We start from the raw sequence: 26,058 nt of genomic DNA, 5'->3' as shown, positions 1-26,058 counted from the left end.
ATTGAATAGAAAGAGTCACTGCATTCATAGTCTACCTGTAACCAAAGTGGTGAACAGCACTGCTCCTTTTCCACAACTATTTTCTTAGTTGATTTAATGTATAAGCAGAATGCATTGTGAGGGAGAAGTTACTGTGTCCTTGTTGTTGAATATCTGAAGAATGTACTCAGTTCTCTTTTCTGCACTGACCTAGTCAGCAGCACTGAAAACCCTTTCAAATACAGTTAAAGAGAGATTTGTGTTAGATGTCTATGTTTCATTTCAGTAACTTCCCTGTCTGCTGTGTTAATGAATATGTATGCAGACTTCTACTTAACTACATGAAATTAACTCATGTGTACAAGGATGACCTCTGGCAGTCAATTTCTAATATAAATTTGGCTGTATCCTTTGAAATCACTGGACTTCTACCAGCTTACTTTATGCAGGACCTTAAAGACAAATTCAGATATGCCCTAAAAGAGGCTATCTGTGTAGGAAATGTGCATGGATCAACACAGCATTTCTGTTTTGATACCTGCTGTATGATAGGTAACTGCCTTCAATTTTTCACTCAAAATCATTTAAAGAGCTTGTAAAGGAAAAGTTTTACTACTTGAGCACGTATTGCTAATGAAGATATTGCTGCCTGTAATTTATAGGAGTGTCTGTCCATGCTTTTAGTCTAGACCTCTAAGTACCTCGAATGTTTACAGATGGAATTTAGGATACTGGCTTTTACTTCCACAAACTGCTAAGTGGCTTTGAACTTACCTGTTTAAGAAGAATGCCTCTTTGCAATGACAGGTCATGACTAGTAGAATCCCTTAGCTGTGCCATCTTTAAAAAACCCTTCACAAGCTGTGATTTGATGACCTCTACTTTTGCAGGGGATAAGCCAGCTGCAGTATGTTAACCTTCCAAGGATGGTTCATTTGGGGATGTTTTCAGGGGCAATTGTTTTCAGCAGCTCTCTACAGTAAAAGTACTCTGGTAGGCTGCATCTCTGCGCCATGCATAACTGCTTTAAATGACATCTGTTGTGGTTTTGTTTCAATCTTTTCCATCCATAAACAGCAAAGCCACCCAAAGAACCCAAATGATAAGCATCGGAGCAAGAAATGTAAAGAACCTAAGCCAAGGGTGAAAAAATTGAAGTATCATCAATATATTCCACCTGATCAGAAAGGTGAGAAAAATGAGCCACAGATGGACTCCAACTATGCTCGTCTGCTACAACAGCAGCAACTGTTTTTGCAGCTGCAGATCCTGAGCCAACAGCAACAACACTACAACTACCAGACAATTCTACCTGCACCACTGAAGTATGTGAAGCATTATTTGTGTCCTTTAAAGAAAAGACATATACATCAGTTACAGGCTTGGGGCTTTAGAAGTAAACGTGGTTTGCAAACGTTAAAGAGACAGTTGGAACCCAAGAAAACTTCAAATGGCATTGTGCATCACTGTGGGTATTATTTGCCTTATTTAACAAGGTGATGAGATTGTTCTCTTGTTAAAATAGTGCTGAAGTCTGATAAGCCTTGAAGTCGTCCTAGTTATTTTTATGTGACATGGAAACAGAACATCTCATGGGTCAGATGCGTTTTTTCTGACCAAATGCATATTTGAAACTCAAAAGCATTTGTGCAAAATCAAGAAAGTTTTGACACCGTTTTCACTCAAATATTACATAGGTAGGCAGAGCAGAAGAGAAACTTACAGACCATGTCTTTTACAAAGACATACACTATTCTTGTGGGTTTATTTTTTTTACATCAGATTCCCAAACCACATTTTTGCAGTTTACAAATAAAGACAAAATAGTAATTTTAAATTTGTTAAGATCTGTCTGTTGTTTATAGCCTCATCTCTAATGTTTATATGAGTTCCTCATTAGTACTGATCTTTAGCACTTTTAACAGTGAGAAGTACACTCACTGGTTTATAGGTAGAAGCAGTCAGAAAAACAAATGTTTCAAGAGTTACCAGCACCCCATAACAAAACAAGAAGCTGACTATCTGCAGAGTTTTGGTCTCATCATCTAAGACCAATCTTTTCCTAGAAGTGCTTAACGTGTAACATCACACAACCCTAAATTCAAATTGACTTTCAGCTGTTTAAATTAGTTTTCACTGAGTTCTTTTTCCTCAGCAAGTGAGGCTAGAAAAGTTAAAGCTACCATCTGTGGTTGTATTTATAATTATCATGTGTCCTAACATTTGGACTGGCGATGTTTCTGCCTGCTTGCCCACGCTTCTTATGTTCCATTTACTGACATTTCAGAAACATTTCTTCATAAATCAGCTGAACGAAATAAAAGAGCTGACTTATGTACCTAGTGGAAATGGTGGCATTTTGAATCTTTTATGATTACTTTGAAATCCTTGCGTGAGATTCTTGAGTGCAGCTAATAAAAATGCATCATCTTCAAAGTGAGCTGGTTTATGTCAGTCTGTACTATGTGTGAACATTAGACATCTATGGAAGGGTTGATACACAGAGTTCAGTGCTGGGGGGTGGTTATTGATGCCAGACAAAAAACTAAATAATCACCCTGGCTGATGATTAATTTTTATAAACTGAGTTTGCATTCCATAGTGTTCTTCAGAGATACCTTGACAAGAATCAAAACTATGAAGCGTTAAGTTGGTATGCTTAACTGCAAAACCAAACCAAAATAGCAACATACTGCTCTCTTTTTCTTGTCTGTTTTGTTTTACTGAAAATACTTAATGGTACCGTGTTAGGTTAAGCATGTAGTTGTTACTTGTTAAAAAAGTTAATTTGTTCATTAGCTTCACAGACATGAGATTCAGAATCACAGCCTCTTGATTGAAAATGTACTACATTAGCATTGACATTCTTGTCCCTCTTTTTCCTATTACGTGAAGGCCGCTGAATGACAAACAGAGCAACAATGGGAATTCACCACTGAATACTTTGAACAACAGTACACCAACGTCAGCTGCCAGCTCACCAAGACAGAACAGTAATGTTCCTAGCAGGAAACCAGGACCTCTACCTTCAAGCTTGGATGACTTGAAGGTAAAACATAAGAGGGATTTGTCCATTCCTGTGCACTACTGTAATTCATAGCATGTGGACTGTTACTGTCAAGAATATGCCTGGTAATTTATACCAATGAAAGCTGTACTTTCCTCCTAATTGGTTAGAATAAGATTGTCAAAGTTTTCATACACAACTCATATGCATATGTTCCAGAAATAACATTTCTTTCTCAAAGAATTAGAAGAGGAAGAATTTCAGACACATTTTATAGGTCCCTCACTATGACACCTTGGATAAACTGTGAGGTTCACTTCATGTGAAATTTCAGCTCAGTAGATTTAAACACTGGAGCAGTAATTTCCTCATCACAATTTTAGTGTATCAGTGAAGAGGTTTAGTTAAGCAATATAAATTAAAAGATGCCCTAATAAAAACATATTCAGAGAGGTCGCTGGTATAAATAGAAACAGAAATAAGACTGTAAAAAGAGAACAGAAAAGACCAGAGTTCAACACATAATCTGAAAATGAGCACCAAATTTTGTAGAAGTTTCTTGAAGTTATAATTAACTGTGTAGACTGTTCAGCTTTCACTATGAGGGCATTGCATAGGATCTTCTTCCTTCTGCAATACATTAGCAGGAATAAAGACAGAGGGACCTAATTACAAATCTGAAGGAGCTTGGGGTTTAGGATTCAGCACCTGCAGGAATGTGTCAAACCTGAGCGGCAGGGTAGGGACATCTAGTGGGCAATTCATTCCTTTCTCTCTGCCTTTACCAAGGTTTGTGAGGGGTGGGAGGGAGGATTTTTTTAAACTTGAAGGGATAAAAAGAAGACATTTTGGAAGATCAGATTCTCAAGACAGTAATGTATTGTCCTAAGTTAAAGCCGATCTTTTCAATATTAAATAAGTCTATAAAATGCAATTCAAACAACAGTGTTTGAAATAAGTTTTTCAGTCTTTAAATTTTTAACTAAAACCTTCTAAGATATTTAAGTTATTACCTGAAATTGTGCTTTGCAGTGATTAAAGCGGTTCACTTACCTATTTCTGCACAATTTATTGGTATTCCTGCTGATGTGGTAACAATAACATCAGCCTTCCTTGCAGACCTGGTGGTGGTGGTTTTACCACTGAATCAGCGAAATCAGTTCTGATTAAGAGTTCAGAAATGAATTGTTAAAAACCAGAAAAATTAGAACACGCTCTCAAGTGTAGAGGGTACCAGAGTGGGGGAAAGAGCTGATAGTCATTGGCTATTTAACATAAAATTAACATAAAATTGCTGTGGTTTTTAGAGATGTAAAATGTATTGCTGTGACTTTTCATCATTTCCAAATCACAAAGACCTCCAACTTAAATTCTAGACTGGCTGAGTACTGAAATGCTACTACCTTTTGTTCTATTAGAGGTAGATCTAACATGCATAGAGCCCAAACTGTGCAGTTAGCTGTGGTGCATGTTTATGATAAACATAAGCCATTCTTCGTGACTGTTTTTTTTTAACTGATATTTTGAAGCAGAGAATTAATTTACACTCAACACATTTGCTCGTTATTTTGTCTGTAAGCTTATTGGAAAAAACTGAGAACATTTTTCTGTTAGAAAGTAATTTTGACTGCTTTTACTGTCTATGTAGAAGAAACCCAGATGGCACATAGAGTAACTGTTTGGTTGCTAATTAGCAAGAGAGCCTTTTTTGTTTGATGAGTCTATTGAATCATCAACTGACCTGATAAAGTTTCTCAGAAACAGATCTGTCTGTCCTGATGGTGTAACAAAGGGGTTCAGGGTGCTGCTGTTCACTGCTTTTATCTGCACTGCTGCCATTGTCTGCTGGTTTACTTCAGAGGATTTTAGCTCAGAACTGGAGCTGTAGGTGCATTTTTCCATGTTGAATATTTATGAGCAAACATCATCAGTTTGCTACTATTCACTGTACAACTGAAAACTACTAAGGTTTTGGCCACTTAAGCACTGAAGTAGGAGGTCATGGAAATATGTTAACGGATCATCATGCTATCAGAACCCAGAGGTGTAATAACTAGCAAATATGCTAATGCAAATAATTTTTATTATTAAGATGTAATAAGAATGTATATCAGTAAGTTTTAAATTTTCCTTTTTTATTATAGTATTTTATTTTATTTTATTTCAGGTAGCAGAACTTAAAATGGAGTTGAAACTGAGGGGATTACCAGTGTCTGGAACAAAAACAGATCTCATTGAGCGTCTGAAAACATATCAAGATCTTAACAACAATGGGGTCGCTACAAGTACCTCTGTGACAGTGACCACTTCTAGTGTGGCCACAGGTAACACTGGGGAAGTGACTGTGGCATTTCCTGTTGCAACACTCAATAAACCAGTGGTTAATACAATATCCAGCTTCCCTCCAGAAAAAACATCTACTGGACCTGGCAGTAAAGCAGTAAATACTGAAAACATTAGCTCTCCTTTGCCTATATCTCCCTCTCCTTCTGAACAGTCAAGTCTAAGCACAGATGATACGAGTTTGGCAGATACTTTCCCAGAAATGACCATGATGTCACCGTCCCAGTTCCTAAGTACTTCACCACTGAGAGCAAACACAAACGAGGATAATCAGAATCGCAGCAGTGGAAGCATCTCAACCATGGAGTTTGATGTAGCAGAAAAGGACCGCAAGCTTCAAGAAAAAGAAAAGCAGATTGAAGAGCTCAAAAGAAAACTGGAACAAGAGCAAAAACTTGTGGAAGTATTGAAAATGCAGCTTGAGGTTGAAAAAAGGGGACAACAGCAACAGTCTCAGACTTTTGGTAACTCAGCTGCTTTGGAACAGAAGCAATTCAGTGCTGCTGTCAAAGATGAAACTGCTCCTGCTGACTGCTCAAGTACAAGTCAACCTGTACCTGTAGCCAGCCATTCCTTAGGACAGTCAGTGTACACCAGTGGCCAGAATCCAGTTGCCAAAAAAGCCGTTGTTATCAAGCAGGAGATACCCGTGGCCAAAGCTGAACCTCAGAATGCCATTTCTCAGTTTTATGTTAGTCCACAGAGGCAGCCACAAACTGCAGTTGTTGCCCAGCCTCAAGCTTTATTAACTACCCAAGGAACTGCCCAGCTGCTCCTCCCACTGTCTATCCAGGGACCGAATGCTGCTACTGCAGTGCAGTTACCAGTTGGAAATATCAAGTTGCAGGTAAGGTTGTTTCTATTTTTTTATCGTGTAAACTGCATGGCAGTATTTCATAACTTATTGTAAATAGGTAAATGTGCTGCTTGTAAGATTAATTTAAAAATCAGGCTTAACCTGTTTTTGCTTAAGGGAAACAGTAGAAAAGCTTAAGAGCCAATCTCATAATACCTGCTTCTAATACTTGTTTCTTTGCAACTTTTGTTCCCAGATACTCTTTCCTGAAAAGCAATTGTCTCATCATGTGCTGCCTCCATGCACAATTTGATTAATAGTAGCATATATCACCATTTTGTTAACTGCAAACTGTAATAGAGAGCTACAGTCTCAGTACTTTATTTTGAGATAGCCCTGTTTGCAAAACGTGAACTTTCTTGTGTGGTGGTGTCTCATATTTAAAAATGTGAATGCCTGGTGGTAGAACTTTCCTGTGGACTTAGAAAAATAAACCATGGTTATGCAAATACTATTTCTAGCCTGATTATAGCTAGTATCACAGTGAATAAATACAGCATAAACCAAGACAGGCTATAAATGCAGAGGTATAAGAGTAATCTGACCAAGCTGAATCAGTGTAACCTGTTGGTCTGAGGTAGAATTAAGCAGTAATGCACTTTCCAGTGGCATTGTTGGAACATCTCCTGCCCCCTATCATGGCAGCAAAGTATTCTTCCAGCTGTAGTGTGTCCTTGGCTGTTGTGCATGCTGTGGGCCTAGGCTTGCTGCAAGCCTGTGAGGCAGCACATTTAGCAATCCTTATGAAGGGTGGAAAATTCTGTTGAGGATGGGCCCTAGTCTGCAGTGCAAGAACTATTCCTAGGAGCTATATACCCAGATCTCCACCTGAATTGTTCTAAAACCCTGCTAGAATTCTGTAACAGTAGTTTGTCCTGGTATTTTACTTCACCGATACTCCAGAAAGTTTTCCACTACTACCTGAAATTGCTTTTCATGAGGTTGGACACACTTCTTGCTCTGCATTGTCCCTTAAAAATTACCATGGTCTTAAAAGCAACCTTTTTCTTGCATCATCAGTTTTGTCTCCTGGTTACTCAAACCAGTTCTTACAGTCCTTTCTTACTGATTTGTGCTCTCTCTGTCCCCTGTTATTTTCATCGGTATCCACTGGGCTCTCTCCAGTTTGTCTTTTTCCTAAACTCTGTTGGCAAAAAACCCATCACCTTTTAGCTGGGAATTCCCCAATACCAAACACAGTAACAGTTTGGTTTCCTGTACCGTTCACACTCATCCCTCCCAGAATACGTTACTGCTGTTCTGCATAAGGTGTGCAATAGATTTTTACATTATGTAACTTACCTTGAGATACAAATAATGCAAATATTTTATCTTCATCCTTTAGGCTCAATCACAAGGTGGAATACAGACCCCATCACAAATACCTGCTCCTATTTCTTCCTCTGGCCTGGTGCAGACAGCACCTCAGATGCATACTCCACAATCAAAACAAAATACCATCACGCAGCATGCACTTGGTCAGACCCAACAAATCAGAAAGGTTTGTGGATAGCAATAAACATTAAGACATATAGTTGTATAATCTAGTTCTAGGCAGTGCTTTTAGAATCTTTTATGTGTCATCTTTGTTATATATAAATTATCAAGTCACCTAACATCTGTACCATGTTTTTCTGTGTGATACAATGGGCTTGTAACTCCTTCTCTTCCCAAAATTTTAGTCTGTGCAGGACTTTATTTTTCAGTTGCAAATAAATACTTTGTCTAAAGACTTTTTATCTTAATGATGAGGCATGACTCTTACTACATCCTTCCTCACACTTGGCACTAGTGGTGTGTACCAAGTGTATTCCAGTCAGTTTCTCTTGTTTGCCACTGGCTCGAAATGGAAGATTCTTGTAGGCAGTTCTTAAGAGAAAGTTTTTACCTATGACTTCAGAGATTTATTCTTTTATAGAAGTTAATTTTGGTTTTCTTACTTCCCGTGTTGATTTCATCCCTCCTTATGAAGAAAACTATGGACTCAGACCCTGAGGATGGTAATTCCAATGAGTCAAAAGCCTACCATACCTCTTCCTAAGGAATGCAGGGTATGATTCAGAGAGAGATCCTTATCTTCCTCTCTACCAAAACCAATCAGGTCTGTAATGTCCTATTCCAACAGATGTTCATCAGCACTGGATGTACAGTTGTGACTGCCAATCTAGTCATGTTCATATGGGAACTGATATCAACCCATCAACACCAGTCATCACAAAAGAAAAGGTTTTCTCCTCCTCTGAGCCTCTTCCAGACTGACCTCTATTATCAGGAACCTGGCGATTAGTTTTGGACCTTTATTGCTTCCTTATCAGTGCTATTGACTGTAGGCCTCCTATTATTTAGGACAGCAAGGTTTTTCAGCCTGCCCCTAGGGACAGATGATTCAGAAACACCTGAAATTCCAAGATGAAGAGGGTAATTTTTACAGTATATTATGTAACTGTTATAAAATATCTCAACCTTCAAAGTTCTTATTTCAGTTTACTAAAGTGCATCATGAACCCCATGTTCTGTTGGGATTTGGGGATTGTACCTGAGCAGTGTCACCTAATCTGGTCTGCTGGGGCTCTTGTTCCAGATGAGAACTTACCTTAGCAGATGTATGATTGTGCCTTGCCATTCTCTAGCGAGCTGGCTAATAAAGAGGAACACAGCTAAAGGAGCATCCATACTCTTTAGACTGCTTGTTCAATCTGTTTAATTTCATGGACATTGAGGTTATCCTCCAGAAGTTAAAACTGACACAGGTCCAAAAGCAGATTTCATGCAGGTTCTCTGGGATTTGGTGAGGGGCTAATCTTACCTTGTCAATTCAACAGGTCCTATAGAGAAATTTTCTAGTCATCCTGAGGCATGTACTTGTGCCAGAGACTGGCAGATTGCTGCCATTGCTGCCTACAAGTTCCTTGAAATGTCTGCAGGACATAACCAAGATCTGTACCTCCTGTCCTTCCCACTATTCAGATCAGTTGTCATGAAGACCACATAGTTCCCAGCACAGTTTGCAGCCTGCCTATCCCAGCTGGTTTTCTCCCAGCTTTCTTGCCCTCTTTTACAGAGGAAACAGGGCAGCATAACTGCACTGGTTTTTACATCAAAATGAAAATACTGATGTGATATAACAGATCAGGACATCCCTCATACATTCAGCATTAGATCTACCTCTCTCCATCCATGACCTAAGATTTGTACCTTTGTCGTAAAGATATCTGGGAGGGATACTGAATTTAAAAGAACAGCCTTATGCCGTTCTCTTCATCTCCCTTAAAAGTATGAGAAGTAGGATACTGCTAGGAATCATTTGCAATGAGTATGTGAACTATCAGTTGAAGAAATAAAAAGTTTAAATACCAGTAACCAAATTTATAGTTGCTACCCGTGTTCATCAGTTTTATCTTTTGCCTCTCCCTCAGTCCTCATAGATACCTGTAGTTACTTTCCAAAAGAAATTAGAATTATATGGCATAGACCAAACCATTCTGTCTTAAAAACGGCAGGAGAGGGCAAGTGTGAATATAGGTACAGTTTGTATCAAGTCAGAAATCAGTTCATGTTATTAACTGTCCGCTAGGTGGGGAAATCATGGATATGCTATTGAACAGTACACTTTCCTTACACTTCCTGGAAAATTGCAGGAAAATGTTTTTAGTAATGAGTGATGAATGAAAGCACGTCAGAGCACAAAGTTTCTTTCAGAGACTAACTGTTCTGGATTTACAAATTACTCCACTGAAAGGAAAAATCAGTATAAATAACATTCACTTAATAGGGAATTTAAGCAAGTATTTTAGGAAAAAAGTCTTCAATTTTATTAATGTAATTTACCCAATGTTACCTTTTTTTTTTTTAATAAAAAACCCACAATCTAAGACTGATCTGTTAATCCTTTACAGGTTTTTCCACCTGCCACATCAAATGCAGTATTTTCCTATCAGACTGCACCAGTTACAACACCTTCACAATCTTTTATTAATAAAACATCAAACTCTAACATTCACCCTGGTGGTGGTAATCAGGTCCCCTCTGTGCAGAATGGACCTGCTGCTCCCAACAAGGTAAGGATAGCCCAACAATGTTCCATAAAGTTCAGGTTTATATTATTATTCTTATATAACATGTGACTATTTATATATGGCAGTTCACTCAAGGAAGAATGTTTTGTAGATTTTAATGATGCTTACATATGCATATATGTGAGAAGGGGAGAAAGAAACTTATTTTATCCCTGTGATTATGCTAATACATAGATTGATGGGACAAAATAGAATCTGTAGAGCTTGATACATCTTGAATTCACTAAATCACATTATTTAGTAATTGTTTTGTTATTTCACACAGCCTGGGTCTCCATCTCAAGCCCAGCCTTACATTGTTCAGCAACCCCTCTTCAACAACACAGTGTCCAAGACAAAAGACCCTCCTCGTTACGAAGAGGCCATAAAACAGACCCGCAATATTCAGCCATCACACCATGAGGTAGTTGTTTTTTTCTTCTTTAGTCTGTTAAGAAGAGAGCTTTTCTCTGCAATTACCAAAACCATTGCTTTTTTTAGGCTTTTTTTTTGTTTGGTGTCAAGATTTTCTAACATACCCTGTTACTAGCTTCATAATTGTGTTTAACTACAGGAAAGTTTAACTTTTATTAAAGCAGCATATATGTAAGTAAGTCTTACAATTCCCAGTTGGTGTTACATATAATGGCAATAATGCTGCCATTGCTACTTAACCATAACTAGCCTTCAGCTGACTTGTTTTGAGGATGTGTGATACCCAAACCTCACACTTAAGAGAGGAAATATGTTTATATATTCCAAAGTAAGTAAACTTGAGGAGAATGTGTGTGAACATGTTTATACACACTGGGAAACATGAGCATAGGTGCTTGCTTGAAAAGAATCTGTGTTTAGTGATCTTGGTGAGTAATCCTGTGTAGTGCTTTGCCAGTTTACCTTGGTAAGGGTAAAAGTTCTTCATATCGGAAGAAATTTGTAAACAAAACTAATGAGTATCCCTAACTTCATGCACTTCAGAACTATCCCAAAAGATAAAACCTTATAGCCCCTAGTGTTGGTTGGGTTTCTGTGGTGGCAGATCTCAGGCAGAACTATGGGTGTCTAATGCCATTTCCTGTGTTCTTGGCATGTGTGGGACATCCCCACAGTGAGGGCACACAGATTTGTCTTAGGTCACTCTATCACTACCAGTTAGACAGGGGCTCTCCACTAGATCTCCTGATGAAAAACCACTTCCCATCTCTGGAGTATAAGCGATGGTTTAAAACACTTCTTGAGACCTTCACGAAAGTCTCCACTTTTTCTAGACTTGTTTTTGAATGAGTAGGTTTGTGGGGGGAGGTTGTTACCTTTTGCTTAAGGTTCAGATATTTAGGGGATGGCCGTTTAAAACAGAGACAAACAGTTCCTGAAAGCTTACCCCCTTTAAAAAATAAAAGAACATAAATCTACAAATTGGGAAAAAATGCCAAAGATACCTAATAAAATGCATCTTACATGATGGCCATTCACAGGCTGTCTCTGAGAGAAAGTAGAGCAGGGTTTGCAACCACCAAAGTGCTGCAGTTACTATTACCCATACAAAACGGGGCCCGTAACTCCCCTTCTGATCCCTGGCTTTCTGCACCTCTCTCCCAGGTTGCCTCCATGAAATCTTTGTCATGCTTTCTCCCTATTCCTTTGTACTGAAACCAGCCACAGGGATTGCAAATGTCTCTCCAGAGTATCTGTTTTATACACAGACTATTTCATATTAAGCATTTTAATCTTGATCATAGGTTAGTACATACTGTTGAGAGAAATTAGAAACAATGAGCATAGGAAAAAATACTACATGAAAGAGAATAACCCTGTTCTCCTGCACTACAGATTTCCAGTGCACACAGTCAGCAGATGGATGATCTTTTTGATATTCTCATCAAGAGTGGAGGTAAGCTCATTGACAGCTGTGTGATGTAGAGATTTAAAACCTGGTAATAAAAACTCACTGCTATAATCAAATGAGAATTCTTTAGGAACAGTTAGAAGCTATCCAGCCTGAATGAAGCTAAATATGTGAAAGTTTGCATAGTTCCTTATTAAACAAAATATTTACCAAAACACACAGTCAACCTGCTGTGGAACTTCACTGCTTGCAAATTAGCTCAGGCAGACCTTTGCAATAATCTCTACAGCATTCAAATGATTAAAATAACACCTTAGTTTAGCACAGACATACTTTATCGAAATTGGAAAAGTTGAGCAAGTCCATATAATGTCTATTGAAATTATACAAAGAACATAATAAGGTAAGAGTTAAAGCGTGTTGATACTAAAGTTTCATTAAATATAACCATGTGTTATCAACCATAAACATCAAAGATAACATTACTGGGAAAAGTAAGTATGAGCTACATAGAGACATTAATGAATAACAACTTTATGTCAGTTAAAATAAGGGAGCTATCAGAAAGGCACTGAAATAACTAAAATAATACACAGAGTAGCTCAGCAGTAAAAGAAGGAGGCTTTCAGGCATAATGAGGCTTAGTAGACTAAGAAACCATTACAATACTGGGAAATGTTCTGGTGCCAAGCAATTCAATTAACAGAATGGTTTGTAACTACTGTCACATAAGGATCTTGACAGTAGTGAATGCCAGTGCAGAAGTGACTGGTTGTAGGCTACTGGAAGACTTTAGCCATATTCTATACATCAGAGTATTTTTTCCTTTCTCAAAGCAAATTGCAAGGTCAGCTGCAGAAAATGTGAGTAGACAGTGACAATCTGAGATAAGTAACTTGTGTAGTCAAGAACTCAAGCTAAATTAATGATCATCTTTATGAAAAAAAAACAAAGTAAAGCGTTCAGAGCTCTTGCACTTCATGTAAGTAAGCTCTGTGCTGAAAAATGCTTAGTTTACTAATGTACTTCAGGAGAGTGAGAAGGATGTGGGTTTTTGCTTGGAAAATGAGCACAAAATATGTTGTTGGGTATATTTTTGCTGGTAGGAACATCACTTGTGGTAGAGGATTTATTTGCATATTTGTCTGTCTTATTTTTGGGCTTCATTCACATCTAAGAATAAATTGGAAGTTATGCTTTAGTTCCCTTTATTGTTACTGCCAGTATCCTATATGGAACTTCTTGACAGAAGTGTAGTTTTAGATTCTAGAATTGGGAATAAATGCTTCTTAATCACATCACTTCATCTCGTGGACTCTTAATTAACCAATATGGACAGTACTAAACAGGGGTGAAACTGAAAATTCGTTTGGGTACTCTTCTCTAGACAAGGAAGTGTGTTGGTTCCATAATTATTCTAGTTACTGAGAAGACCTATAAACATGAAGGAGGTAAAGCTAACATCTAGAAATATGCTCCTTTTTTCATCAATACTCATAGTACTTGGCTGAACTATCACCGAAAGCCGAACTCTGGAACTTGTTTTAAAATACTTTGTTGTTCATGGTGGCCTTGCCAGAGTCTGATGTATGTAAGTGTGTGAGTAGAGCAGCAAAGTGACTGTTACTCCACTGAATTCACTGTGGATGGATCTCAAAGTGGGCAAAGAGAGGCTGGAAGTTCTAAGCATGAGGATATTATGTCATTATCTTTTTGAATTCAACAGTGGGGTTTTTTTATTACAGAGATTTCCCTTCCAATAAAAGAAGAACCATCTCCCATATCTAAAATGAGACCAGTAACAGCCAACATCACTACAATGCCAGTGAATACAGTGATATCCCGTCCACCTCCACAGATCCAAATGGCCCCTCCTCCTGTGTCCTTAGAACCAACAACCAGCTTGTCTATAAGTTTGGAAAACCAACTTGAAGCCCTCTTGGATGGAACTTTACCATCAGGTAATGAAATTCCTCAACTGACAAGCAGTAATGAGGAGAGAGAGTCATTTTCTTTAATTGAAGACCTCCAGAATGATCTGCTTAATCACTCCAGCATTTTAGATCACTCTCATTCACCCATGGAAACATCTGACCCACAGTTTACTACTAATAATTCTTGTCTGTCTCTTGACCTTCCCGATACAAATTTGGACAATATGGAATGGCTGGACATTACAATGCCCAGCTCCTCATCTGGACTCACCCCTCTCAGTTCTGCTGCCCCGAGCGTGTTTTCCACTGACTTTCTAGATCCACAAGATCTACAGTTGCACTGGGATTAAGCTATTGCCAATGAGAACATGACCTGCAAGTCTTTTTACAGCAGAGGTCCATTATTACACCATTCTGATTGCAGTTAACATAAATTAAGACAGTAATGTTTGGAAGAACAAATGCTTGAAGCTAATTCCTTATTGATTTTCAAGTTTAGGACAGTGAATCACTTTATGCACCTATCAGTAATGCAGATCAGGGCCCTCTGAAAGCTGTATTTCACAAATCAAGAAAGGATGATTGTACTTAGTGATTAAAAGTACCCCAAGGTAAATGTATCAAAAATATTTAAGAAAGAAATTATGTCTCTGACTTTGTAATGCTTAAATGAGCAACACAACGTGACTAAACTTAGAGTGAGATGTCAATTCTCTGTATTGACCCAGTGAGCAAATGTCTGGGGGAGGGGAGGTATCACTGCACTTCATTGTTCCTGTGGAAAGCCTGAGCCAGGTTCAGAACTAATTGTGAGGGCAAAGGCAAGTAGAAGCACTGGCTGGTTCAGTGAAATTTCATATAGCTAGTCTCTTCATTTGTTCAAGTTGTTTTTATATTTTGCTTTTGTGGATTTTAAAACATTTCCCCCATTCTTTAATCATGAGGGAGGAATTTAACTGCATCCAAAGGGATATTAAGTGTAACTGCAAGAAATCCACTGTAGCTATGCCAGGTAATATTGAGAACACTGAATTTTCTATAGCAATGCTCTGGATTTAATAGCTAGGTTTTAATGTGTATATCAGACAGTTATTTGTATACTCTTTTAACTTTATATAGCTTATTTTTGTGAACAGAGGGGAACACAGTGGTCTTCAAACAAGAGATTACTATAATGGAAGTAAATATCCTATTTTGCTTTGTGTTTGAGGACATTTGTTAGATCATTGAATCCAGTATCTCAGTATATTAGAACAGTTTGAGGGAGTAGAAAAGTTTAATTAATAGTGTTGTACACTACAATCCTGCAAGCATCTATGCAAGAATAGTCCCAATGCTCTCATGATGTTTGTAGGATGAGATCAAGTTGCAGGGGACAGTACTGGCAGGACAACCATCATTTCTTAATGAATACTTTGTCTATTGAACAGCTTTGTCTACCACTACATAACATCAGGGAAGCCAACAGAGAAGCTGCTCAGTGAGAATCCTAAACACCAGTATCAGAATGTACTGTTTTGTGATAAGAAGGTATATTGCATATCTGAAACATAATAGCAAAAATTACGCTCTTACCTCACAGCACAGCACGTGAATATTCTTTTTTGTTTTAAAACCCTTAGTTGTTGTTTTCAGAGTCTATTATGAAAGCAGTTAGAAAAACAAAAAATTCAAATAGAATTAATATATTTTGACATTCTGTGGTTGTCTCTCAGGTAATAGCTGTTAAATGTTGCCATAGATGATGGAGGCTGATAATCAAACACAAAATTGGAATTTCCTTTTAGGGAATTCCTAAATTAACATAAAAGGAAACAGTCCCCCATTTCCTGAAACAGGGAAACGTGGTATGTTTTCTAGTCTGAAAACTATTCTTTCCTCACCAAAAAGTTTCAAAAATAAAGTTTCGTAGGAATGAATGAAAAAATGCCCCGAAGCTTTTGCCTACTATATGTATCAAAGAAATACTGAAATAGTGAAAAGCTGTTAACCACTTAGCAACCTTTACCACATTCTTCAGAAAGAAAAACACAACACAATCATGTTAACACCAAACAAATACTTCTGTCAGAAAATGTTATGGAATTAACTGCAAATTTGCATCTCCACATATAATGCAGTCTGGTTTACTGATACTCCAGAACTCCATTGGCTTCAGATAAAATAATGGATTACATCATTGATTCAGGGTTTAAACTGATACCATATGTTTGCATCATATCAATTATAGCACTTTAAATCATTATGTATCTTCACTAGTTTTACTGGCCAAGAATTACTGTAATATGAAACTAAGTGCAAGAAAACAATCTTTGGAGATTTTCGTTACACACAGTTGAAAGACACAATTCCTTATTCCTTCTTGCTGTGCCTACAATACTTGAGTACAATATTACATGTGGACTGTCTGCCTTAAGCTTTGATGGTATAGGATTTTTCAATAACACTGAACACTTACATTCAACTTTTTGCATTCCTGTTCATCATTCTATCTTGGGAGCTGATACTCTGAGATACTAAGTGCCCTCGGCTGTTACGAGAATAATTAAGGAGTCTTGGTCTGATAAGAACGACTGAATGAAATTTAGTGTTCTGCAGTACTGTTGGTTTGTTATGTGTGATACACCAGACATCATACAACATATGTGTGATTAGAGTTATCCCTTTTGACCCTGCCTCCTGATTAAATGAGAGGCAAGTAAATTAATTGTTAGAGGACAAATTAACCTAGAGCAACTGTACTGTCATTTTTGATGTGCATGTAAATAGAGCTTGAAACTGGCAAAGCCATCTTGCTACAAAATTACCCTTATTGGCAGTGTAGAATGTTAATTAACCCATAGGAATCTATGTGCAGAAATAAACCCAAACAGTTGAGATGTCTTGTTATCAGTACAGTATAGCTTCTACTCTGAACGTCTATTTGAAAAAAAAAAAAAAATTAAGGGATCACTTTAGTTTCTGAAGTACAAATATTCTAGTGTAGGGAATGTGTGATTACTTTTTTTGTACATTTCAGAATTGTGTATTAAACCTTATATAAAATGGTTTGCTTTAGACTTTGTTCTGAAATGTGATATGTTTGCCATAGTTGTATATGCCTGTTTATGGCAGAAATAGGTTTTGCTTAGACTTCTGTGTGTGCATGTTTTACGTGAAAATTTTTGTAGCACAAATACATCTTAGAAATTTAATGATGACTGTGCAGTTTGACTGCACAGAACTGAATCTTTCTCATTAAGAGAACAGTTGCAAAGGAATGCACTGGCACTAAATTTGCCATGTAATGGCTGCAGCATACTAACAGAATGCATCCTATCAAATGTGGTGTTAGTAGGTCCTTCAAAGTAATTAAGAATACCTTTTAATCAGTGTGAACATCAAAAGTTGGTTGTTTACACATCTAGACACAGAGAGCTCAGACAAGTTTTACAAGGCTCATATTACTCAAGAGGAGTCACATCCTGTGTTCAGTAGAGAAATGGAATTTTTTATGCACTTTTAGTGCCATTCAGCATCAGTTACAGCAAGGAAGTTTACAGGCAAAATTTTGTTTAACATTAGAAATAGTTAAAAAGCATTGTCATACTCTCTGAGAATAAAATTAATTTATGGCAGTTGTTTTCCACAGAAATTTTAAGTGTAATCCAGCAATGTGCGCTTGCAGAATCAGACCGCTTTAAAAAGCTGAGGCCACAGCTTTTAGAAATAATGACTACTTAATAGTGACATTTATTTCCCAGGTATTTCTGAATTCACCAGCAGGAGTCACGTTCAGAGAAGATGGTGGTCAAAACAGAAGTGTCAATATTAAACTTTTGTGTTACATAATCTCAAACACTCAGATGCCTCAAAAGTGTAGGCACCATAATTGGAACCCAAGCACAAGCTGCTGAACTATTTTCAAGGCAGAGAAAATGCAATTACAGAATACATTGAACTGGAAGGGCATTATGTAATCAAAACACAGGAGAGCTCACTGATGTAAACAATTATTATTTGGATGGCATCTTAAGTATATTATAAACTTAAAGCAAACTCTATTAAAACTGGAAAAAAAATCTTCCATTTATCTCTAGTAAGTGTTCTGTTTAAAGTCTTTGTATGGTGGTCTATGAAATCACCTTTCAGTGACTTCTAGACCATCCTCCAGAAGGTATTTTATGTGAGATCCGTGGAATTGAGTTACATATAGTATACATGGCCAATAAAGAGCATCCATTAAAACCTGAAATAATCTCAAATATTCCTTTTATACCAGTTTGCTAGGAATAAAGTGCAAAAAAGTGACACCTACATCATTCTGTAGTGTCCAGTACTGAATATAAAGTCTTTTTAAGTTAAAAGTGCATAAATGTATTTGTAGAAATCTAGCCAAAAAAAGCCATTCTAGCTATGAGAGCAAATTCTCAAAAAAAGCAGGGAATGGTTAATAACTATATAATCACACTATTTTTATAAAAATATACAGCTCAGATATTCAAAAGACAGCCTAAAATAAATTATAATAATATAAAAATTTAAATAGGAACCAAAGCATTGCCATTTATATTGCCAAAGGAGGCACTTTGTATTTTAAAACATAGGAAATTAAGTCCCCAGAGGTGTTATCCATACTTTTTTAAAATTAAGGATGTAGATATTTTCAAAGCTGTTTTTGATGTTTAACAGTAAAGATTTGTTTTTGTTGTTTGAGAAATTTGTAGTAAGTAATAGCACAGGCTTTTTTTCCAGATAGGATTTTCTTCACAGTACTGCTTGCAGTAGAAATAACGCTAACCCTAGTAGGTGTTTCTCCTCTTATTTTCATAGTCATAATTATGTCTTAGCATCTCATTTTGTGAAAAGAGGAAGATAAACACCTGTCTCTGGGGCCCTCTTCATTTAAGCACTACTTTACTAAATGCAAATTATGGCAATCAGGGCGTCAGTTTATGTATTGCCTTTCTAGAAGAAACCATGATGCCTTTGTATTTGCTGTTTGCACCCCTAAAATCAATTCCGTATGTTTGAATGCCATATGTTTTGCACATTGTACTGTATATATGTAATGCATACTGTATTTTTATATGTGTACTACATTTATCAAATATTTTGTACATAGTGGCAATATTGTAGCTACTGAGGAAATGTTTGATATTCAGCATTTTTGCTAAGTGTCTCAAATAAAAAAGGAAAACTGTGTTCATTTGTCCGTGGTTACTACTTAAAAGTGAAAAACATCATTTTGACCTTTATGAATCTGAAACATTTGGCCTATGTTCTAGGTACCTTTCTCACAAAAAGGAGTAAGAATGAACCTGCACTTAGACAAACTCCAAAACAATAATGTTTTGTCTTCAAAATCAGAGCCAAAATCTGTAAGAAGAGAGATTTCCTGAACCCTCAGAGTTTAAGTTTGGACTTTCATTTTTTTAAGCAATTTTTTTGTAGAGAGTCATTTACTCATAGAATGGCCTGGGTTGAAAGGGACCTTAAAGCTTGTCTCGTTCCCTGCTATGGGCAGGGGCACCTTCCACTATCTCAGGTTGCTCCAAGCCCCATCCAACGTGGCCTTGGACACGGCCAGGGATGGGGCAGCCACAGCTTCTCTGGGTGACTCACTCCAGTATCTCACCACCCTCACAGTAAAGAACTTCCTCCTAATAATACCCAATTTCTGTTTTAATCTGTTCCCCCTTGTCCTCTTACTACATACCTCTTGTAATGCACTTTAATACATGACTTTCCCAAATTCTTCCAAGGTTTTCAAGATGTGTTGGGTTGTGAGATTTTGTATTTGCGATTTGCATTCTGCTCAGCTGCTAGAACACCTGAAGAATGCATTTCTTCAGGAGAATGAGCTATGAGCTGTTTGCGCAAGCTTAAGGATGAAGCTGTTCATTTAAATATTTAGTGTTATACTTCCCCTTGTGAAGGCAGACCTGTACTAATCACCCACCCTTTCCTCATTAAAGTTTGTTCTACACTGATGACATCAGAACTTGGCCAAATATTAAAAACCCCATAAAGTAGTAGGTAGCAATTAAGTAAAACTGAACAAATTAAAAATTACTAATAAACACTCTAAATTTCATAAAATACCTCTTCTCTGTGAAATTTAACCATTGTAAAAGTTTCTAGGCTATACGTGCCACAAACTTACCTTCAGCTATTACACACCAAACACAAATATTGCAAAATAAGTGCAGCACTTTTTGACCATGTACTTGTGCATTACAGGAATTACAGCTGGAGTATAACAGAGATAAAGCACTTGTTTTGGTACCAACTGGCAATCTGGGGGTTTGATTGTTTTACAATTACAAAGAACATAAACACATAACCCTCCCTCACAAGCTGTGTTCATATTACTATTATGATGTAAACACAAAACAAGGCTTGATAAAATTTGAGATTAAGCTGAGTGAACTTTTTCCACAGGCTAAACCCTGATTTTCAATAAAACCTCAGTTTATTCAAACATGTTCTACAGATGGCCACGAGCACATTTGTCTTTACTCTGTAGCACATTCAATGCCATTTGCTCCTGCTTATTGGCTTGTTGTATATTGTACAGATGTTGCAAGAGACATTATTTCTTAGAGTATTTGTACTGTCTCAAGCAGGAGATATTTCTTTGATGGCAAAGAAGTTGCATGGATTTCTCCACACCCTGAAGTATAGTCTGCAACCTTACCAAGACAATCCTAACGCAAAATCAAAGTAACGAATTAGAGCTTCTGAGACCCAACAGCCAGGGCTTGGCATTTTTTCCTTCACGTGTTTATCCATAAATGTAACGAGTAACTCTAAGATAAATACTTCCTTTCATGTAAAAAAATTACCTGAAGTTGAGTCTCCAGTCTTCTCTGCAGAAAAAGGACTACAGGGCCACTCTGCCATCCACTGCATCATTCTTGAACCCCTCCAAGACAAGTGCTGTGGATTAGAAGTTGAAATAGTGAACAGAAATGTTCTTTCATACAGCCAAGACAAAGTCAAAGCTCAAGTAACTGCAAATGAGAAGCATTCCAGCTACCCCACAGCAAGTCTTTATAAAACTCTTGCACCAAATCTGCATATGTATGATTGCTCCCCTGTATCTCAGAAGAGTCAGGGAAAGTTGAAAGCCTCGTTTTGCGCATGAAAAGAGACACCCAAAGCCTCTCCTAAAGCAACACCTCCATCTCATATGTGTGAGGCTAATGAAAGAAAGAAAAAAAAAACAACTGGTGGTTATTTCTCCATCCAACAAAATCTCCAACAATATCTTTTCAGCAATGGAGTCCTCTAAAGACTTCCCTTTAGAAAAGCCACACTGTGTTTAAAAGAAGCTTGTGTCAGAAGAGAACAGTGCACGAGGAGGATTCAGCGTGAAGAGGAAGGGCTTTCACATGGAGCTCAAACAAGGGTAAGGGCCAGCATAAAAGACACTCCCAAACAAAAGTACCCAGACAGCAAAAGGGCAATTACACTTTTTAAAATCAAGTTTACATTTTTAGTTATTAAAACTATCATGATAAATCAGTTTACCATTAAACAGCACTTTGTTTAGACAGAAGCAGTTTTTCCAGACACACTGAGGAAGTTAGAGTAGACCAATTTTTTAAACCAAATCAAATATTTCCTCTTAATCTAGTTAGAAGATCTTTATGAATTCAAATTGAAGTTTCCATCTCCCCATACAGTTAAGGAAGAACTTGATCAATAGAAGTTGATATGCCATTAAATACTATTCCTGATGCCAAGCAAATACATTTATTAAAATGTAACATATTTGAAGACATAAAACTCATGTGAATTCCACCAACAATTCAAACAGCCCTCTCTCTCACCACAAAATTACCTCTCAGTTCACAAGGATCCAAAAACATTAATAAACACAGATGTGAGCTGCACAGGAACTGTGATGACAAGTTAAAACTGGCAAGTATGGCACATAAAAGAGCGTATTTTGTAATAAGCAAGTAGGCCAGAAATGGCATATCATCAAACATGACTGATTAAAATTGAACTCCTTCCAGCTGCCAGCTTGGCAATACTAAGAGTAACTCCTTCCGCCAGGGGAGCTAAGTGGCCCTCTGAGGTCACACCTTTCATAAACATTACAGGTGTGAGAGCTGAGGGAGGTGGCTTCCACTCCTCCATATCATCATACTTTGAAATGCTGCAGTGATTACACTGACAAGACAAAAGCAGAATACAACAGTGCTGTTCTCACTGCCCAGCTTTCCATAGCCCAGATGAGGGCATATGATGAACAAGACTAGCAGATAAATTCCAGCAAGCATTCGGGTTGGCCAGGCCATCAGTTATGCCCACAGGGAGTGAAAAATCAGATCACCTCTGGGGCATCTTTTCCAAGGCAGCAGCAAACACACTTAGCAAGGGCTGACTATCCAGTAAGGTAATTTAAATTACACACTTTTCGCTGCAGGTCAAGCTAATTCAAATCTCTCTGTTTAAACACAGGCAGGTATAGAGTTATCACACACAAACTAACAAATCATAACTTTTAAAGAACTAAATTTTTTTTTCATACAGTCAAGCCATCAAGCATGACTTTCCATGATGAGAGTTCGAAGAATATCCCAAAACAATACATAATTATTTCCCAGCTCATTGCAGGGTGCTTCAACTAGATAACTTTTGAAGGTCTCTTCCAAGCCAAGCTATTTTCGTTCTGTATCAACTTTTTAATGCACCTGCGTTACAGCACTACCAACTCTGTAGTTGGTAGTAACTCTGATCTCAGCCTTTACAAATGTACCTCTAGTATGTTCACATGCTTCTTCCACAAGGAAACCAAAACCAAACCAAAAGGAATATAGAACTTGGGTGTCCAGCAGCAGTTTCTTGGAGAATTTAAACAGACCTCCACAACGCACATTAAATGAAAAACTAAAAGCATTATTTTCAGGTCACACTTGTAAAAATCTAGGAGACTCAGTCTGGAAAATAATACATATTTTAGTATCTTTTCTGCGTTTCACAACAGTTGAGTGTTTTGAGGGAACAGCTACCAGGCAGCAAGCGTGTTTAATTTAGTATTTACCATTTAATTATCCCAACGTTTTGCATTTCTGCTTCTCTTCTCGGAGGAGGAAAGTTGTAATCCCGCTTTTTTTCCCCTCTCTAAGCCGTTCTGCCGGTGTGAAGCAGCGCTTCGAGTGCCATCGCCGGGCACCGCACCCTCACAGCCCTGGGGCCGACGCGGGCAGAAGGCGCTGCCCTCAGGACGCCGCCGCAGCTGGAGGGGAACCTCCTGGCAGCTCCAAGAGAGGGAGAGAGCGGGAGACGAAGACAGAGCGAGACCGGGCAGCGGCAGCGAGAGCCGAAACGAGACGAGGAGGGGCAGCGGCAGCGAGAGCCGAAACGAGACGAGGAGGGGGACCGGCAGCAGTCCCCGCCCCTCCCTCCCGTTCCGCCCCTTCAGCCCCCGCCGCGCCCTCAGCGCCCCAGGACCGCGCGCCCCCGGCAGGTGGCGGCGCAGGCGCCTGCGAGGGCGGGACGTGGGCGGGCACGCGGGAGTGGCGCCAGCGATAGAAGGGCGTCAGGAGACGGGCTTAACGCAGGCGCGGTGGCCAAGTGGTAAGGCGTCGGTCTCGTAAACCGAAGATCACGGGTTCGAACCCCGTCCGTGCCTCAGTGGGTACGCGCTGGCGGGAGCTGTCCCCCTCATTTTTAGGGGAAGGCGGAGCTCCGCCCCGGCCCGGCGACCGCAGCTGAGACCCTCCGCGGAGCGCCCGACCCGCCTGGTAGCGGGGACGGTGCCCCCGAGGCCCGCAGAAGTCCGGCCGCCGGAGCGCACCCGACGACGGCAGAGCCGATCCCCCGGGGCGGGTCCCCGGTTGTGCTCCGAGAGCAGATACGCAGCGAAGGGTCTCGCACCGGCGGCAGCGGCTCTTCCGGCCCCGACAAGGGGTTGTGGGGAATATCCTGCCACTCCTGCCTCGACGTTGGTCAGTCCTGCTGCATCCCTCAGCGGCTGCACGCCCTCCCTCCTCACATCTGCAGCAAGAGAAACTTTTTTCTTCGTTTTCTGTCTTCTGATTAGTAAACCATGAGGTTTCTTCATCTGTATCACTAACCACTTAGATTATTTGCAATCTGATTAGTGTGTACTTTACATTTTCTATTTTTTAATAGCAAAAACTCCCTGTGACACTGAAAACGGGTAAGGAAGGGGTGTGGTGGTTACGCTCACTGGAGCGGAGCAGTGCTCCCCTTCTCCAGGTGAAACAACACTGGGTGGTGCTTCGGACACAGCTGATCCAGCAGGACCACAAGTGGCCAGGAGGTCCAACTCAGTGGCACTGATGGGACCAGGCACCAAAGCCACACGCACAGTTAAGGGTTGGACAGCACTTAAAGCCATCCTAACAGTGTAAATAGTAACAGCATTACTAATTGAAGGAAATCTTTATTGATTCATGTTTCATATTTATTTACCATTTGAAATTTTACTGATCATTCTGTCCACACAATCAACTTTGTTATCTTCCTGACAAATCTACCTCTCATATTCTGCACCACTGTAGTCAAGAATATAAACTGTGCATTTGTTGTTTGGACAGAAATAAACGTCCTTAACTATTTACACTGGATTTTGTAAATATTCTTAGATATTTTTACTTATAGATACAAAGGACAATGAGGTACATCCATATCCCTGAAACTACTTTCATAGGAGGGTTGTAAAAACTAAATGCAAAAATCAAACTCAAGGACAAAACATATAACTGATAAATACTTCTTTCTGCTTACTACAGCCACAGGAATAATCCTCACGGGGAGGGTGGAGATGAGCCACCTTGCCACTGATGAGTTAAGCTTTCATAAATTCTTGCTTGTCTTTTAGAAATAATGTATTTATAGGACAAAGCCAGGTATGCACAAGTGCTATGGCTGTCTCACCCTCTTAACAATGGTTTGAAGCCTGTGAGTCTGTTAGGTAACACAGACATCAGATAACACAGAGCCTGTTTTACCACAGTTTGCAGACAGAACTTATATTTTGTTGAATAACATTGCTAATCTATTAGCATGATCACAATATTGCTAAGTAACGTTTTAAGACATGTCTTGTGGTTATTTACTTGAAATTAATTTTGTAATTAGAAAACTCTCTGTGCACTCACAGGAGAAACTAGTGCAGCCCAGAAATGATAACTCCAGCAGCAGTTAAGAGGTAGAAATAATTAACACATCACATGGGTCTACTGCCACAACAGATTCATTTACATGATGTTAAACCTTTTTTGAAAGTGTTGCTCTATTTGCCTTCAGCTTTCTTTTTCTAGACAACAAAAGGCCCAAATTTTAAAATCTCTCATTGTAGGCCAGGTTTTGTACACCTCTAATCATCCTTGCTATAATTCCCCAGATCCTCTCCAGATGCTACATATTCTTGAACTGAGCACCCAGCGAGGCCACACCACTGCTTAGCAGCAGAGTGCAGAGTAGGGCATTTCTGCAGAGCAGGGCATTTCCGCACATCAGGGCTCATGGAAGGACCCCGGGAGAGGCCAAGTGGGAATTTGCATTACACACCCCCAGCACAGGCCGGGCTGCCATCGCCACAGTGCCCCGAGAGGCTGCCCATCTGCCATGGCACCACACTACACGGGTCACTACACTGAGCACCAACTGGCACACACATCCCTGTCCCCAGACCAGACCGTGTGATGTGAAATTTAAACCTGAAACTTCCTCTCTCACCACGTGGCTGGCAGCACTGCAGCCCACTGCAGCCCCCTGCAGCCCTGGCTCCGGAGGGTGCCTGCAGCTCCCTGTGGCACCCACATGCCAGGGACAGAGGGTAAACGAGCAGCCAGGGTCTGGGGAATCCCAAGGCAGAATCTGTACTACAGTCGAGTCCTCTCCATAATCCAGTTTCTATCACTGCATCATTAAAAAAAAAAAAAATCCCTTCCACCTGTGCAGTGTTATTGGTGAAAGGAGAAGGTGAAGCAAATGTAATTTAGTTTCATATTCTTTTTTTTTTGTCACTATAACAGACTCTTGCTGCCTTTTTAATTGAATTTCACTTGTGA

At 39.0% G+C, this 26,058-nt stretch overlaps 1 protein-coding gene, 1 long non-coding RNA gene and 1 other non-coding gene across 22 annotated transcripts in view; 2 read left to right on the top strand and 1 right to left on the bottom strand.

The window, feature by feature from the left end:
- The window catches only part of MRTFB (myocardin related transcription factor B), a 70,538-nt gene extending 51,334 nt beyond the window's left edge, over nucleotides 1-19,204 (top strand). For 4 of the 5 annotated variants that reach the window (XM_069029408.1, XM_069029409.1, XM_069029410.1 and 1 more), the window contains 8 exons: nucleotides 1,057-1,304; nucleotides 2,875-3,028; nucleotides 5,154-6,176; nucleotides 7,531-7,686; nucleotides 10,082-10,243; nucleotides 10,527-10,664; nucleotides 12,071-12,131; nucleotides 13,832-19,204. In XM_069029408.1, coding sequence (XP_068885509.1) covers nucleotides 1,057-1,304; nucleotides 2,875-3,028; nucleotides 5,154-6,176; nucleotides 7,531-7,686; nucleotides 10,082-10,243; nucleotides 10,527-10,664; nucleotides 12,071-12,131; nucleotides 13,832-14,370 — 2,481 coding nt within the window. In that variant the 3' untranslated portion in view covers nucleotides 14,371-19,204. The remainder of the gene's footprint in view (nucleotides 1-1,056; nucleotides 1,305-2,874; nucleotides 3,029-5,153; nucleotides 6,177-7,530; nucleotides 7,687-10,081; nucleotides 10,244-10,526; nucleotides 10,665-12,070; nucleotides 12,132-13,831) is intronic. The other variant, XM_069029412.1, reaches the window with a different exon arrangement.
- LOC138118444 (uncharacterized) overlaps nucleotides 1-26,058 on the bottom strand; it is a 96,338-nt gene that overhangs the window by 26,024 nt on the left and 44,256 nt on the right. For 15 of the 16 annotated variants that reach the window (XR_011155134.1, XR_011155135.1, XR_011155139.1 and 12 more), the window contains one exon: nucleotides 20,848-20,941. This is a non-coding gene — a long non-coding RNA (uncharacterized lncRNA). Of the gene's footprint in view, nucleotides 1-20,847; nucleotides 20,942-23,057; nucleotides 23,407-26,058 lie in introns of those variants that run through there. The other variant, XR_011155143.1, reaches the window with a different exon arrangement.
- On the top strand, nucleotides 23,577-23,648 carry TRNAT-CGU (transfer RNA threonine (anticodon CGU)). Its single transcript has one exon. It is a non-coding gene; the product is annotated as a tRNA-Thr (tRNA).

Source organism: Aphelocoma coerulescens, chromosome 14 (assembly GCF_041296385.1).
Source record: "Aphelocoma coerulescens isolate FSJ_1873_10779 chromosome 14, UR_Acoe_1.0, whole genome shotgun sequence".
Lineage (NCBI taxonomy): Eukaryota > Metazoa > Chordata > Aves > Passeriformes > Corvidae > Aphelocoma > Aphelocoma coerulescens.
The sequence above is the reverse complement of the archived record's forward strand: the minus strand, read 5'-3'. Positions and strand labels throughout refer to the sequence as shown.